The sequence below is a fragment of the Hevea brasiliensis genome, chromosome 7, assembly GCF_030052815.1.
Source record: "Hevea brasiliensis isolate MT/VB/25A 57/8 chromosome 7, ASM3005281v1, whole genome shotgun sequence".
Taxonomy (NCBI): domain Eukaryota; kingdom Viridiplantae; phylum Streptophyta; class Magnoliopsida; order Malpighiales; family Euphorbiaceae; genus Hevea; species Hevea brasiliensis.
In genome coordinates, this window is record NC_079499.1 from 103,109,669 (window position 1) to 103,127,400 (window position 17,732).

The 17,732-nt window shown below is 33.6% G+C and overlaps 1 protein-coding gene, 1 long non-coding RNA gene and 4 other non-coding genes across 7 annotated transcripts; 1 reads left to right on the forward strand and 5 right to left on the reverse strand.

The window, feature by feature from the left end:
* Nucleotides 1-433: 433 nt before the first annotated feature.
* Nucleotides 434-3,012, reverse strand: LOC110636407 (uncharacterized). The gene is made up of 2 exons (XR_002491338.2): nucleotides 2,873-3,012; nucleotides 434-890 (listed from the first exon to the last, which is right to left on the reverse strand). It is a non-coding gene; the product is annotated as an uncharacterized LOC110636407 (long non-coding RNA).
* On the reverse strand, nucleotides 973-1,062 carry LOC131181860 (small nucleolar RNA SNORD96 family). The gene has a single exon (XR_009150335.1). It is a non-coding gene; the product is annotated as a small nucleolar RNA SNORD96 family (small nucleolar RNA).
* LOC131181727 (small nucleolar RNA SNORD14) lies at nucleotides 1,720-1,834 on the reverse strand. The gene has a single exon (XR_009150206.1). It is a non-coding gene; the product is annotated as a small nucleolar RNA SNORD14 (small nucleolar RNA).
* Nucleotides 2,147-2,270, reverse strand: LOC131181961 (small nucleolar RNA SNORD14). Its single transcript, XR_009150431.1, has one exon. It is a non-coding gene; the product is annotated as a small nucleolar RNA SNORD14 (small nucleolar RNA).
* On the reverse strand, nucleotides 2,362-2,467 carry LOC131181922 (small nucleolar RNA snoR99). Its single transcript, XR_009150394.1, has one exon. It is a non-coding gene; the product is annotated as a small nucleolar RNA snoR99 (small nucleolar RNA).
* Nucleotides 3,013-9,189: 6,177 nt separating the features above from the next.
* LOC110636433 (protein S-acyltransferase 8) lies at nucleotides 9,190-13,564 on the forward strand. 2 transcript variants are annotated; one of them, XM_021786137.2, is made up of 5 exons: nucleotides 9,190-9,510; nucleotides 10,495-10,680; nucleotides 11,201-11,503; nucleotides 12,101-12,331; nucleotides 12,804-13,564. In XM_021786137.2, the coding sequence occupies exons 1-5, from the start codon at nucleotides 9,472-9,474 to the stop codon at nucleotides 13,095-13,097; spliced, it is 1,053 nt and encodes a 350-aa protein (XP_021641829.2). In that variant the 5' UTR covers nucleotides 9,190-9,471; the 3' UTR covers nucleotides 13,098-13,564. The 2 variants fall into 2 exon arrangements, with proteins under 2 accessions (XP_021641829.2, XP_021641830.2); XM_021786138.2 differs by lacking the exon at nucleotides 10,495-10,680 and having other exon boundaries at nucleotides 9,321-9,510.
* The last annotated feature ends 4,168 nt before the right edge of the window (nucleotides 13,565-17,732 follow it).

Consider the following 17,732-nt stretch of genomic DNA (forward strand, 5'->3'; position numbering starts at 1 on the left):
TCATTTTATATTTAATGCAAATAAATGAATCTACTCACGGACTTATAAATGAGCCCATTAACAAACTTATTTACAAGTTTATAAACGAGCATATTCACTAACTTAATTAACGAATTAATTTGTAAGCTTGTTCAATGAGCCAATTCGTAAGCTTATTCAATGTGTTAGCTCTTAAGCCTATTAACAAGCCGAACTCGAGCTCAAACCAAATATGACTAATTTCGAGCTCGACTCGTTTAATAAATAAGCCTAAAATTCGAGTTCAAGTTCGACTCGTTTAGAAAATGAGCCAAATCGAACCAAGCTTTTTTCGAGTCAAATCTCGAGTAGCTCACAAGCGGCTTAATTCATTTACACTCTACTAAGCTTGAAACACTCCATCCACCATAATCAGAGTCGAACATTTAATCTCACTTAAGTAAATCTAATTACATTATTTCTAATTCATCTTTATTAACATTTTTAAAAAAAATTATCAAGGACAACTAAATAGATTAAAATACTTGCACAACTCGCTAAAACAAGAGAGCAAAAATACAATCATTACCCTCAAAAAATTAATTTATATTTATTACCTTAGAAAGCAATAAATATTTTAAATATTCTTCTCATTTTATAAGCAGCAGCAGGAAATCCACAGCAATGGCAATGTCATCGACTCATTGTTATTCATTGTTATGTTAAATTAACTTGCATTGATTTCCTCCCCGCATCAGATTCTTGATTTTTTCACTTTTATCATCTTTATCATCCTTACTGATCAAAAGCCACTTAAGTCATTGTCCAGTCGTACAACTTCACTTGAGAATAAAACTTAAATTTTGTTTCTAAATTCCATCGTACGGTCAAGCTGCGCCAGGTTCTTTGGAATCTACGGATGCAATGGCAACCTGAAATATAACAGCTTCAGCTTTAATGGCAGAAATTGTCATCCACACTCGAATACAATATCAGCAAAAGATTAAAACCAATGTGCCTCAGAATTGCAGAATGACAGCAAGGCATTAAAGCCATTCAGTCCCGAAAGATGGTAATTTGGTATAATGATATCATCATTGGCAACATTGTATAACCAAACCACCAAACAAAGCAGTAGTAATGCAAATACAAGTCTCATATAAGGTCCCATGAGCACTACTGTTGCCTGTTTACTTTTGAATTTACAAACACATCAAAACATCTATTTGTTTGTCCATTTAGATAACAATGCCTGACTCATGGCCAGTCCCAAATTGTAACGGCGACGATGCCGCTACACAAGGCGATGGAATATGAGTCCTGCTCTTCTCGCGGAGGAGCTCCACCTAAAATTGGAGGAGGACCTCAACGCATCAGAGAATTTCTATCTGACGTTTACTTATGGAATATACAAACATTGATTTCTTGTTTGCTGCAACTCAAGTAAAGGATTTCTTCATGGAAATCCCCCGCCAGATCATAATTCAAAACAGAGGGTAAAATTATAACCATATTCGTAAAGAGAATATTATAAAATAATTGATAGCTTCATTAAAATGAATTATTTAGCCAAAAAAAAAATTAAATTCTAATGATACATTCAATAACAAGAAGAATTTTGTTGAAAGTAAATTCCAAAATCACACACTGCCTTGGCCAACAACCAAACAAAACGATAACAGGCAACTTCTGAAACGATTCTGAAACTTCAATTTCCAAACAAAAACTTAAAACACATACTGAAGCCTACCACGGGAATTGGGTTTCAGACATCCAAGGAAGGATAAAGCAGCACAAGCTCTCAAGCCTGGTGAAGGCGAAAGCTCTTAGGTGGCCACTGCGAATGTTTTGAGAAACAAGTAACAGGCCAATTTCCCAAGTATTGAATAGCACATACATATATTTCTTTTTTGAAAAGTATACAAAAAAAAAATAAAATGTGCCTAGAAACTGTACTACAAAATGTATTTCTTAAATTATGAGTTGGAAATCATACTCAACTACAAATATTAAAGTGATTCAACCAACAAAAATTCCTTCAAAACATATATTCAAAGATCACAAATCCAGTAGACGCACGATCATCAAATGACCTCAAACAACAAGACCACAACAGTATTAGATGGGTACCTCCCAACCACAAACAACGACAGTTACATGCAATTCAAAAGGTTATCCAACGCATACAAGTTTCAGACATCCAAGGAAGGATTAGAGCAGCACAAGCTCTCAAGCCCGGCGAAGGCGAAAGCTCTTAGGCGGCCACTGCGAATGTTTTGAGAAACAAGCCTCTGGATTTGTCATCATCAACGTTAAGCAATAATATTATAATATAAAGCAATCGTCAAAATTACAAAAAGAATACTAAAATACAAAATACTGACACTATATATATAAAATAAAATATATTCCACCCTTCAATGATCAGCAAGAAACCAAAGAATACGGCTGACAAAGTGATACAGATGGATTTAATTAAATATCAGGGACTCGTTCATCCCTGAAGCACTCCAAATCCTGCTAAAGGGGCAGACGTATAGTCCCCATCTGGTGTTAGAGATATATCCAACATCGTACAAAGAAATCAAATCTCTCATTTACAATTTCATAACAGACCCATGATCACAAATAAACCAAAAGAAGGTAAGAAACTAAAAGTTTGCAGTGAACATAACATTCCAAATCAGAAAGAAACAAACCACCGGAAGAAAGATCTAATCAAACCAGAATTATGACTCGCAAAAAGATATCCAATTATACGGGTTTAAAAAGGAGAAACAGCAATAAACAATTGAAACAACAGCATTAAAAGCAGAGAGAGATGAAGCATTATACAGGCTTCACCCCGATCGATCGATCAATCAACCAATGGAGCATTGAAAAAAAATCCCAAACAATCAAACACACACTAAACCTTCATACACCTGAGCAAAGATCGAGTTCTGCTACCAGCAGGAGATCGACGATGTCAGGAGAGAGAGAGACATAGAGAGAGAGATGCAAAATATATAGGGAGAGGTTAGGGTTTTAGCCTAGGGTTTTGTAAGGTTGACGGCTGTGATTTGTTGAATGGAACAACGTAGATGGATTACATCCTAGCAGCTGTCAAGTAAAATGGGCTGGGCTTCCCTCCCCATGAATCAACTTGTTTGGACATTATGGGCTTAAAAGCTAGCCCTTGTCTTTACAATTGTCAAATTTCTCTGGTCAAAAGAGAAATACCAATCATTCACAGAGTAGCGGGCTTATAAATTTTTATTGTTGTTACGGTTATTATTAAAATATGCATTTTTTAACATTTTAATTATAAAATATTAAAATCTAATATACTTTAGTTACAATAATTTAAAATAATTAAATAATATTTAAAATTATATTTATATTTAAAATTATATTAATCATAAAGAAATTCTTTTTACCTCCCAACTATAAGTTTAAAAGAATTTGCAATTTAGAAAAAAAAACATTTTTGATATTGATATGGTACGTCCTAAAATCGAATTACTTCTTGAAGGGCTCAAATCTTTTATATTCAAGGTGGAAATAGAATTGTCATTTAAGGCATTCAAACATAATGTGTTTGGACAAGATACAAAATATTTGGATAAAATACAAAGAGTTCAAATAAAACTAGGAACGAAACCATTGAAAGAATTTTGAAGAATCGGCTCAAATAAAGTTTGAATAAAAACTAGCTCGGATTAAGTTCGAATAAGAAAAAATTATCTTAGAAATTGGACACAAATTATTAAGCTGGATATATAAAATACATGATTTTCAATTCTAGCAGGAAAAGGAGGTAAATAAATACTTAATTTACAGTAAGTAAATAAAATTTTATATTGTGTTTTATAAATTGCTTCGGCACTGTTTTCGTCAAGAATGTCACTAAATAATGTGCTGTATTTCCATAATATATAAAAAAATATTCAGATATGAGTTGATAAGATCTCGAATATTGTGAAAATGTATTATCTTTTACTCTATAAATAGGAGTTATGACACTTTTCCAAGGAATGCAATTCATTCCTCTCATTCTTTCTCAGTATTTACTTTATATTCTTTGGCATTTACTGATTTGAGTATCAGAGTGACCTTTCTTTTACATTTATTAATTTAAGTGTCGAAGTAGTCTTACTTGAGCCATCGACCTCACATTTCTTTCCGTTTGACTTATTGAGAGTTTAATCACTAACTTGAGAATTACAAGTAACATTAGATACTAAAAAAAATTACTATTTTAAAATTATTGAAAATTAATTGAAATTTTATTTTGTTATTTAGAATTTTTAATATGTTAAATTTAATTCTAAATAAATTTTAATATTCCCTTTTTAACATATTTAAAAATGTAAAATTTAAACATCAAATTTAAATTAATTTTCAATATTTTTATATTAAAATAATTAAAATCGTAAATTTTCTACAATAATTTTAATAATGATATTAATAAACTCTAAATTTTTTTTACTGTCCTATGCATTGAGAGCCAAAATGTGCTGCATTAGTGTAACACCCCGTTTGCATAGCCTGGTATATTTTACTGTTCCGATGACCGGTGTCAGTCCGGACAATTAAGGGGATTAGAACAACATCTAAGACAACTAAATAAGCCATAAACACAAATAATTAACGATTGTCAATTAGTTAAGTATAAATAAGAAAAACAGAACATAAGAGGTTAAACGAGTCGAGAGTCACAGCGACGGGTGACCGTCTCGGGAACGACTGCGAAGCCGTTTTAAACTCAAATTTTGAACCGTAAAATGTGACGCTGCGGTCCTTAGGACCCTTATGAACACAGTGGAAAAAAGAAAATCACGAAAAAAAACTGTTAAGCCAGTTAAATAATTAGGTCAGAGAGCCGGAAGAAATATTGAATTAATTGCAAACCGGGATGAACCGGCGAGGGGCAATTTGGTCAATTGACCCCGAGAGCTGACTACTGACCTAACTGTCAAATAAAATTGGAGAAAAAAAATTTCAGAATCGAGAATTAAATAGAAAAATAAATAGAAAAAAAAAAGAAAATGGAAAAGTCAAAAGGTGATGACGTCATGTATGACCTCATGCATGATGCCATAAAAATAAGAATTTATGAATTTAATTAATTGAATTTTTGGGTCTTCCTAAGAGATAAAAACAAAACAAAAGAAATAAAAAAAAAAAGAAAAAGATTTCATCTTCTCAAAAAAAAAAAAAAAACGTGAACCATTCTCTCTCCCTCTCCCTCACCAAAAAACTCCCATGGAAGATTCCACCCACTTAACCTTATTTTGTCCTCAAATTAATCCATAAAAACTTGTTAACTTCACTTGGGGAAGCATTTGAAGAAGAAAAGAAAAGGAAAAAGGGAGTGAAATTGAAGAATTAGAGCTAAAAAAATTCTGCTCACTTAAGGTTGGTATTCTTCATTCTCTCTTTGAATTTATGTTTAAGTAGCTAAGTTACATTTGTAAGTAACAAATAAGTGAATAAAATCAAGCATGGTGGACCAAATAGAAATGTGGGCAGCTAGGGTTTAGGTTTGAGGATGGATAATTTTGATACAAATTATGAATTAGTTAAGTGTGATGAGGGTATAACTTCTAAGTATACAATTAGAATTCAACAAATGAGTTAAACATGGAAGTTAGGGTTTTGGACCTAGGGTTTGGGAGACAAAATTTGGAGAAATTGTGAAATGGTGTCTTTGACCTAATGTGAAGTGAGAAATGGTCATTTGTGACCTAATTAAGTGTGTTAGAAGTGTTGGAATTAAAGTCAAATTCGGATTGGGTATGAAGCATGATCAAAAATCTACTTTGAGGGACCAAAAATGAAATTTTACAAGTCCAATTGGTAAGGGACCAATTGAGACTGAAAATAGGCACTAAATGACACAATTTTCATTTAGGAAGCATGCCCAAAAAGTGACCAAAACCTAGTGAACAAACTGACCAAACTGGAAAATCTGCAGTGTGAACAGTACACATGAATAGTAATTGTGTTTGGGTCATAACTCGAGCTAGGCAGGTCAAAATGACCTGAAATTTTACCAGTGGTTAGATGAGATATAGATCTAAAACTTTCATGAAGAACACAAACCCAAATTATGCCATTAACCCAATCAAATTACTGAGCAAATTTGAATCATTGAACCTGCAGATTTACCATATGAACAGTAAAGTTTCAATGGCTATAACTCTCTCTAGAAAACTCTGATTTAGGTGATTCTTGAACCGATGGAAACCTAAGGCATAGTAGAACATTTCATATGAAGAAAGTTAGACCAAATTATGGACCTAACTTGATCAAATTGCTGAACGAAGTTGGAATTAATAATCTGCCAGAACAAAATTCTGCAGCATGAACAGTAAATGTAATTTGCTTATAACTTGAGCTACAAAACTCCAATTGGGGTGATTCAAAAAGGAGAATAAACTTAAGACAATAAGGAACATTTTCTATGAAGAAAGTTTTGTCAAATTCCAACAGTAAACTGACCAATGAAACAGTACAATTAGGGACACCAAAACTGAAAATTTGGCAATTTTGCCTAAAAGGCCTAAGTTTTGAGAAAATGACCAAAACTAACAAGTTTGGTGACCAAAATGTGGTATGTGTGTGAAGTTGGAGTTTCCATACCTATTAAACCTTAGAAAGTCAACCATTTGACTTGAATAGTATAGTGAATAGTAACCCGAAACACAAAAATTTCAAGAACGTCGAATTTAGCACGTTAGAGCTAGGTAAAAGTGAAGCTAAATTTATTTTGGGTTTATGTTAAGTTATAGTACTGAAACATTGTAAAATTGTGTGTTTCAGTTGGAAAGGATACCGGGAAAGAACCTGAGAAACCGAATCGAGGTCAAGAGGCGACTCGCTTGAGGTTTGTGCACAACGTATGCTTTTTATAATTATCTTATGCTTACTGTTTTGAATAATGTGAAATATTGAATTATGGCATTCTTATGATGTTTGATTTAAATTGTGAAAGTTATTGTATATATTTGAAATGACAATGTTTAGCAAATTGTTAAGATAAGTTTTGAAACCACAGTGTCATGACCATATATTTGAACACCTCATTAGCACGACTAGTGGGGGTAATTAGTTTCGAATTTTGATTCCTTCTCTGGAGAAGTGTTGAGGTGTGCCTGTAGAAGAGGATGTGAATGAATATCCATATATTTGAGCTAGCTAGCCTTGTGATGCGATTTCTCTTTAGCCTATGGCTATTGAGATTCTATTTGTTTCGAATGGCATGATCTAACTGTGGGTTTTATGAAATGTGATTTGATACTTCAAAATGAAATTGTTTGGGATTAAAATCTCATAATGCATTATTTTGTATTTAATTCTCATGTTCAGTTAAATTTTCGAATAAATGTGATTTAAGTCCTGCATAAAGATTATTTTAGAATGTTGTGCACCACTGAGTCCTAGTACCCAGCGATAGCTTTTATTGCTGTCGCAGATATAGAGACTAGAGGAGCAACAGACTGAGCTGCTGAGGATTGAGGATCTGTCAGCTTGAAGTTATCGGGTATAATTTATATCCTAATTGTAAATATTTCTTTTGATGTATGTATTGCATATAAATGTATGGACATGTAAATCGGTCTTGAGCAGCTTGTACAAAATTTGTATGAAGTTTGTAATAAAGTTTAGTTTGTATTTCTTTTAATGTAAATTTTGTAAGAATGTATATAAATTGTGTTGTCTCTAATGAAATATGAGGACAACTATTTTATTTAATTTAAATGAAATGTATTGCTAGTATTCTGAGGATTATTGAATTTTGAACTTGAGAAATTGATTGAAATGATTGTGAAATTGTTGAAATTTATTGAGTTTGACTGTGAAATTGAAGTAGTGGTTGAAAAAAATTTTTAGGAGTGTTTTTTACAGGTATTTGAAGAACTGTTTTCTCAAAATACAGACAGAACTCTGTCAAAATTTTTATAAAATTTACGAAAAAATAAAATAAGCCAAAATTTCCAACTAGCTTTCAACTTAATTACATGTTTTAATACCTATTAGAAAATGCTCACCACTTATCAAAAGTAAGAAAATTATTTTAAAATCCCTTGTAGGGTACTTAACAAGTTATTGGTAGGTGAAGTTCGGTAATTCATTAGGTATGCTGCAGGATCATGTTATGCCTTACAGAGGGGTAAGTGTGACAATTAGAAAGAGAGAATATTCTTTTTTTTTAGGGATTTAGGAGAGTGAAAATTCAAAATTAATACCTGCAATCAATGATATATTTTTAATTATTAAATTAAATCAGGTTAAGCAAAAAGAGAAATATTTACTTGTTTATAGAGATTTTATTAGTAATATCGATTTACATACTCTTTCTTTAATAATTAAATTCGACTTAAAAATAATTTATACCTCATAATTTATAAAATAACCGAAAAAATATAAATAAAATATTAAAAATTAATGCATGGAGTATCCTGTAAAATTCCCTTGCCCATATGGTAGATATTTTATATGTTATGTAATTAAAAATTCACTTAATATGGTATAATAAATAAAAATTAGTTACTAATTATTGTATTAGAGTCTGTATATTTCTTAATTAAAATACGCCTGTAGCATTGATGCATTTGTCCTTTTTCTTATGCGTAGTTTGCGAAACTGGTCAAGCCAACCCAAAACAGAAGATCCAACAAAGTTTACGATGCATTGCGAAAATCTTTTATTTTTAATTATCTGTTTAATTACATTTGATTTGGTAATCCAACTAATTAAAATTATTAAATTTTAATTAATTAATTAATATATTAAGTATAATTTTATTAATATTATATTATTTATAATTATTATTTTTATAATTTTATAATAATATTTAACTTATAATTATTATCTTATTAATATTAAATTATATTTATTATTTTTTATAAATAAAAAATATAAATATATATTTATTAATATTTTATTAAATAATTAATAATATAAAATATATATTTTATTTTTTTAATTAATTCAATTATAATCGATTAATTATTTTCAGTTTTACTTAATTTTAATTTTTCTCAATATTGAGTTAATTTGATTAATATTTTTAAAATTAATAATTTTATTAATTAAATTTTTAAAATCAATTAACATAATTTTTAAAATATAAAAATTAATTAATAAATAATTTCAATAAAATTATAATTCAATCTTTTATCATATTTTTTTAAGGAATGTCTTTTACGAAGCTCGAGTCCAAAGAATATTGGGGACGAACGCAGCGTCTGGTCATGGCCCTCACAATCAAAGTCCCCAAAACCTAGCTTTCTTTTATCAAAATCTTTCTCTTATTCCAAAAAAAGGTTTAAAGAAAGTTCCAAAAGCCTCAGCAAAACCCACTACCCCATCATTTCCTTCCAGCTCATTGTTTTGAACCACAGGACCGCCTCTCTCTCTCTCTCTCTCTCTCTCTCTCTCAAAAGAAATGAACTACCACCACTGCAAGTTTCAAATATTCTGCTCTCTTTCTGCTTTGCTGCTGCTTGGGAAAAGTATCTATTAATGGCTAAGCGTGTCTATCAAGTTTGGAAGGGACGCAATGTACGTTTCCTTTGATTTTGCTAATGCATTTATGGTTAATTATTTGTTTGAATTTGTTTAATCCTGTTGAAATGGTGAAATATGATCTGGGTTTTGCTCAGTTTGTTGATTTTTGGTACATATTTGATCAATTTCTGGTTTGAGTTTGAGACTGATTAGTTGTTGTTCTGTACTCTCTCCTCCTCTCTAATTTGCTTGTGTATTAATGAGAGCATTTAACTGATTATTATTGGCCAGCATTAACTTTAGTTCTTGGCCTCTTATTTTCGTTTTTAAATGGTTTCAAGTTTCATCTGTAACTTGTTTTTAGCTATTGCAACTTCATATATTTGTTCTTCTTTGATTTGTCGGTGGCTATTTTTCAAATGAGAATTTTTCTTGCATAGCTTCTGAATTTGAGAATACGGACAGCATTCATGGTTTATAGTCACCTTTATTTGGTATAATTGAAAATGTACTTAGTGATAAATGCAAAAATATCCTTAGCGTTGAGTCACTATAATGCAATAAGTAGAACAACATAAATTGAAAATATGTGAAGTTGAAAGGAAAATTTTTAGACCATCTTCTCCCCATCTCAAATCAAGGATCTGGATGTAAGTTTTGGCACTTAATTATTCTTACGGGCAGTTTTTGGGAAAGAATTTATTTATAGCTAACCTAACAACATGGCAATCAATAATTTCTGCTTACTGCTCACCATCATTTGGGTATCAATCTATCAGCTATTAATATTCTAATTTTACTTACTATGTTGTTTACTCTGGTTGCGTAGGTGCATGGAAAGAAAAAAAAGTGGGATGGGGTGTTCTATGTTCTGGACTCGTCTTCTTATGTATCTCTATATTAGTTGTTTGCTTTTTCAAAAAAAAAAAAAAAAAGGAAAGAAAGAAAAGGAGGGAAAGCGACGATGTGCTAATTTTTAGATATGTTTCCTCTAAACATTAACCTAAATGTTCTTCTATTATTGTATTTATTGTGCAGATATTTCTCTTTAATGGGAAGCTTATTTTTGGCCCAGATGCTAAGTCACTGGTTGTTACCATATTGCTCATTGTGGTTCCTATTGTTGTCTTCTGTACAAATGTCGCAAGGAACCTCATCAATGAATTTCCGACATATAATACAGGCTGTGTAATTCTGGCAGTAGCAATTCTGTTCACAATCTATGTTAGTCCTGCTGATTTCTCCCATTACATAATTGTGTTTTCATTACATATTGTTGGGACCTTTTTTTTCATTTTATAATGAATGAATAACTATTAGAGAGAAAGGATGCTGGTATGCCCATGATTTTAGTTTTACTGATACGTGAAACATTAAGATGTTTGAAAACCGAAGAAAAACTAGATAAGAAATGAGTGCATTTGTGAAAGAGGAAGATGGAAATTACTTAATAGTTGTTTGGATATCTCTTCTACAACTTCCTAAAAATACAGGAATCTCCCTACAGATATTTGAGAAATAAATTGAATAAAATTACTATATATGTAGTCAGAGTGCTTCTATTAGTTTGCCTGATATTGACCCATTTTCCAAACATCTATAAAAGTAATGGATTCTATGGTCAAGCATTCTTCTTTTTCCATGTCCATCATGTGTTTGTCTATATTCTTTTCTCCAACTTTATCTTTAGCCAATGATGTGTTGCAAAAACGTTGTCCATTTGTCACAATTGTTTTCAATATAGGTACTAGTGCTTCTTCTTCTTACTTCAGCGCGAGACCCGGGAATTGTTCCTCGCAGTTCACATCCTCCAGAGGAGGATATTTATGACTCTTCAGTTTCAGTTGAAGTTGGTGGGAGACAAACACCAACTCCACAGCTGCCCCGAACAAAAGAAGTCCTGGTCAATGGTGTGCATGTGAAGGTTAAGTATTGTGAGACATGCATGTTATACCGTCCACCTCGTTGCTCACATTGCTCTGTATGTGATAATTGTGTAGAGCGATTTGATCACCATTGCCCTTGGGTGGGCCAATGCATTGGACTGGTAAGTGGTCTACATTGGTCAAGATTTTCGTCTTGAATTATGTGCTTGGAAACTTTTAGATCAAATTGGCAAATGCTAAACGTTTTTAGAAAATTCAGTTCATAATTTTGAATTTTTCTGCACTATTGGTATCTTCATAACTATTCTGGTCAACATGCAATCAATTGAGATCTGATCTCTTAGGTGATACATGTAATGTTAACTTGTCCTTTGCTGATAAATTTGTATATATTGATCCAGTGGAAATTGGCAAAATTCTTTCAAATATGAAGAATCTTTGCTTTGCTTCATTTTATAGTGGACAGGTTCAATAATTTAATCAGACATTTTATGGTTTTTTGAGTTGGTGTTTGTGAATTTTCGCAAAATTGGTGGAGTGAATATCATTTTGCTCACATGTTGGTTGATCCAACATTCCACCACGTAGTTAACTGGAAAAATAAGGATGACAAAAAAACAGTAATTTAGCAAAACTATCTTGTAATTTCAACGAATTTCAAGTACGTAGGTGCCATGGAGGATAATTTGTTCTCCATTTCCTGTCTGCCTTGTTGAAGTTTTACTCTAATTAAGCTAAATATTCTTACATTTATGCAGCGCAACTACCGATACTTCTTTCTGTTCGTTTCCTCATCAGCTCTTCTATGCATCTTTGTCTTTGCAATGTCAGCTGTGAACATAAAACTTCTTATGGACGATCATGGAACTATCTGGAAGGCAATGAAAGAGTCTCCTGCATCTGTGATTCTCATGGGCTATTGTTTCTTTTTCCTATGGTTTGTTGGTGGTCTCACATGCTTCCATATATATCTTATAGGGAGAAACCAGGTCAGGGCAACTCTCTTCTATTTTTATAAGTGTGTATATGTTTGCAGTAGGTTCTGCCTGTTGCCGACCTTGTGAAATAGTTTATCATTCTGACAGTCATCAGTTCTAAGGGTAAAAAATGTACACTATTGGAAGGGTTGCAGTTTTCAATTTTCATAAATCCTTTTAAAGATTTTTGTTATGGTCAGCTAGTGTTCCCTCCCACACCTTAAATGAATATGAGGAATGAGGTAGCTTTTGAGTTATTGGTAAAAATCTTGAAAGATGCTTTTTATATGTCAAACGAAAGATATAAAACCTGATTCTTTTTCTCTGATTAGAAGCATTTTTGTCAAAAACTCATATCTGGAATGGTATTAAAAAGAATTGAATTGGAGAATAGAAACCAGAAAAGGGTATTCCTTCTTATGTGCAGATTTCTTTTTTTCTTTCCATTTCCTGAAGTCCTTTAATTCATTAATAATTTCTTCAGACCACGTATGAGAACTTCCGCTATGGAGCACGTAATGGGCGCAACGTCTATAACCAGGGGTGCCTAAATAATTTTCTTGAGGTATTCTGCACCAAAATGAAGCCTTCAAGAAACAATTTCCGTGCATATGTACGAGAACAGGCAATGATGCCATCCATGTGTCTGCCCCGAGAAGTGAACGTGGATGATTCAGATGGGTACCGTCGAACAAAAGTAGAGGATAATCTAGAGATTGATAATGATCTTTCAAAGATATCTGAGCGCCGTAATGTTGAAGAGGCTGACAACATTTGAAGCTGACAGGCTGAAATAAGCTGAATTCTCTGTGTTTGTATACTCAAACAGAGCCATCAAGGAAAAGGGATAATGATCATGACTTATTATAGTAGAGGAAATCAGAGAATGGAAACTTCTATGACATGCTGGGAGCTAGTATGAATACCAACTACCAAGGATCAGCAACATGGATATCCTGAGTTCTTTGCTCATCAGTGGGGGGTTTATTATAGCAAAAGTTATACAAGCAACAAAAGAAAAACTCCAACACTGTTGTTTATATTAGTTGATTTTTTTCACTTAAATTAAATTTCAATTCACAGGATGCTGGTGTTGATTTCTTTGACAATGCATGTGTACCCTGTAGGGTATTTGAAATCCCTTTTAGATATAGGTGAGGGATTAATCTTCTGGGGTTTATGATGTTTCTTATGTCTTGTGTTATTGAACCTGATTCTTTTCAAGAGTGCCTTGCATTTTTTTCCTCCTTTTTCTTATTCCTTGCTTTCATTGATATTTTTAATTTTTATTAGTTTGTTTTAGATGAAAAGTCTTCTTATGATTAAATTTTGTTATAATAAGCACGTAAATCTATGGCACACATACAAATCATATAATCACACAATATTGAAAAGAGAAGAAGAATAACATAAGATTTAACGTGGTTCAATGTAATGTCTACGTCAACGGGTAAGACATGAGAAAAAGTTCCACCATAATGAAAAGAGCAAGATACAATTAATCAGAACTCTCAAACCCTAATCCCAGTATGTTTCCCGAATATCTCACAATTTTATCACAAAGGGTAGAATATTACAATATTTATACTGGTCCATACTGTGGGGGTGTTGCCCCTGCACCCCCAAGGAGATCAGTAGTGGGCTTCGGTCCCGGGCCTATTGGCCTGAGCCTTTCGCTACCACCACAGATCTCACTTTTTATCTCAATCGGGTCGCAATGCGGTAGCCCATGAAAAACATATCCAAATATTCAAGCCACAAAAATAACAATTCTTTCCATTGGCTTGAATTCTCTCAATCATCAACAAAATAACCACAAACACTCTGTCTTGCCATATGTCCTTGTAAGGGCACTACTGAGCACTACAAATACCAACTAAGTCTAGACAATGCCTAAACTTACTGATTGTGACTCCCTTGATCATCATATCTGTTGGATTATTATGTGTAGAGACTTTCTGCACAACTACAGTCCCCTGAGATACAATGTCCCGAACGGAGTGATATCTGACATCAATGTGCTTAGTTCGCTCATAGTATATTTGATTCTTTGTAAGATGTATTGCACTCTGGCTGTCACAAAATATTGTTGCCTTATTTTGTATCAACCCAAGATCGCCCACCAAACCTTGTAACTATAAAACTTACTTTACTGCCTCTACTAAGGCAATATATTCAGCTTTTGTGGTAGACAAAGCAACTGTAGCTTGCAATGTTGCCTTCCAACTGATAGCACTTCTAGAAAGAGTAAACAAATAACTTGTCAAAGATCTTCTCTTGTCTAAGTCCCCTGCAAAATCTGAATCCACATAGCCAACAACTGAATCACTCATCTTGATCATGTCAAATTTCAGACCAACATCTATAGTACCCTTCAAATATCTCAAAATTCATTTCACTGCTTGCCAATGCTCTTTTCCAGAACACGCCATGTATCTACTCACAACACTAACTGCATGTGAAATGTCAGGTTGGGTACATACCATAGCATACATAATGCTACCAACAGCACTCGAATAGGGAACACTGGACATGTGCTCCATCTTCTCATCTGTTTTTGGTGACATGTCTGCAGATAACTTGAAATGGACAGCAAACGGAACAGTCACAGACTTAGCATTATTCATGTTGAAATGCTTAAGCACTTTCTTAACATAGGCCTGTTGAGACAAAAACCAACACTTCTATCCCTGGTAATTTATATTCCCAATATCTTCTTTACAGCACCTAAATCCTTCATTTCAAACTCATCACTCAACTGCTTTTTCATAATGTTAATTTGTGACATGCTTTTAGCAGCAATAAGCATGTCATCCACATACAACAGCAAATAAACAAAGGAATCATCTGAAAGCTTCTTATGATACACACAACTGTCATATGAACTACGATTAAAGCTATTGCGAATCATGAATGTATCAAATCTTTTGTACCACAGCCTAGGAGACTGTTTCAGACCACATAAAGATTTCTTAAGCAAGCAAACATGGTTTTTCATACCTGGAATAACAAATCCCTCAGGCTAACTCATATAAATTTGCTCCTCTAACTCACCATGCAAAAATATTGTCTTCACATCTGGATGCTCAAACTCTAGATCATGAAGAGCAACCATAGCAAGTAAGACTCTGATAGAACTATGCTTCACAACTAGAGAAAACACTTCATTAAAGTCAATCCCCTCCCTCTGAGTAAAGCCTTTTGCTACCAACCGTGCCGTATATCGAGGTGCTTCAACCCCTGGAGTGCTTTCCTTTTTCTTGAACACCCATTTGCAACCTACCACATTTTGTCCCTTAGGCAATGTTATAAGCTCCCAAGTCTGATTCTTGTGAAGAGATTTAATTTCTTCACTCATAGCACCGAACCACTGATCTGCATCTGAACAAGAAATAGCTTCTCTATAATTACTGGGTTCATGCACATCAATTGTTTCAGTAACTAACAGGGCAAACGCAACTAGATCAGCATATGCATATCTCTGCGGTGGTCTAATCTGTCTTCTCTCTCTACTAGTTGTAATGCTATATGGTTCCTGTTGCTGTTGCTCAGGTGTATCTTCTTGTTGATCAGGATCTTGCATTTCATCCTTTAAATCACTGGACTGAACTGCTGAAGTATCAATATCAAGCTCCACCTGTTCTCTGACATCGTGATCTGATTCTGCTATTGACTTCTCCCTCTGAATATCCAATGAAGCATACTCATTAAATGTCACATCCTTGCAGATAATTAATCCTGGAGACTTTAGATCATTGCACCACAACCTGTAGCCTTTCACTCCAGATGCATACCCTAGAAATATGCATTTTCTTGCCCTCGGCTCAAGCTTACCATCTCTCACATGAGCATAAGTACAGCAACCAAATACTTTTAGCCGAGAGTAATTAGCAGGTAAACCGGACCAGATCTCAAAAGGAGTTTTGCACTCAATAGCTGTAAATGGAGATCTATTAATCAAGAAACAGGCTGTATTAATTGCTTCAGCTCATAAATCCTTTCCCAATCCTGAATGTCAGAGCATGCTTCGTGCTTTGTCACAAAGCGTTCTGTTCATGCGTTCTGCAATACCATTCTGTTGTGGTGTCCTTGTACAAGTGCGATGTCTCACTATACCTTCATTGCTGCAGAATGCATCAAACTCACAATTGAAAAATTCCAACCAGTTATTAGTTCTAAGACGCTTGACCTTCTTTTCTGTCTGCTTCTCAATCATCATCTTCCACTTTACAAAGGTTGAAAATACCTCATCGTTTGTTTTCAGAAAATATACCCATACCATCTGAGAGTAATCATCAATCAAAGTCATAAAGTACTTGGCACCGCTCTTGAAAGGGATTCTATTAGGACCCCATAGATCTGAGTGGATATAATCCACCGTTCCTCTGGTCTTGCGCACTGCCTTTTTATCGAACTTTACCCTGGTCTGTTTGCCAAACACACAGTGTTCACAAAAGTCCATAGATTTCATTTTTTGCCCGTCCAACAAACTCCGCTTGCTTAACACAGATAATCCTCTTTAACTCATATGAATAAGAAGCATATGCCACAATTGAGTCTGATTTTGATTATTGCTTCTAGATGCTACTGCAGCTTCCCCTGAAACTGTACTGCCCTGAAGAAAATACAATCCTAAAACCAAACTACTTTTCATGAGTATCATAGAGCCCTTATACACTTTGAGAACTCCATTCTCTGCATAGTATCTGAATCCATGAGAGTCAAGTGTCCCAAGAGAAATCAGGTTCCTCTTTAGTCCTGGAACATGCCAACACTCTACAGTTCTGACAATGCCATCAAACATCCTCAATCTGATGTTACTAATTCCTTCAACAGATAATGCACGATCAATGCCCAGAAACACCTTGCCACTCATCTATTTGTAAGTGGAAAACCAGTTTCTGTGTGGATACATGTTATAAGTAGCACCAGTATCAAGAATGCAGAAATTTTATCCCTGATCTAAACTCACGGATAAAATTTCTCTAGCACTCTCATCACCATCAGAATCAATAAAATTATCAATCACATTCACAGAACTTTCTGATTGCTTTCCCTTTTTATTTTTCAACTTGGGACAATCTCTCCTGTAGTGAACTTGCTCCCTATACTCAAAACAGTTGGCCTTTTTCATTCTTAACTTAGATCTGGCCTTAGATTTCTTCCTGCTGAAAGAACCCTCCATTGAATGTGTTTTTCCCCTGCTCACCAAACCTTCCCCCTCAAATCTTTCTCTATTATCTAGAAATTTCTTTTTCAACTCCTTCGATTTTAGAGAATTACTAATATCATCTAGTGAAATACTGTATTTCCCATACAACAGAGTATCAACAAAAGTTTCATAGGAGAGTGGCAAAGAATATAGCACAATAAGGGCTTGATCCTCACTATCAATCTCAATATCAATATTCTT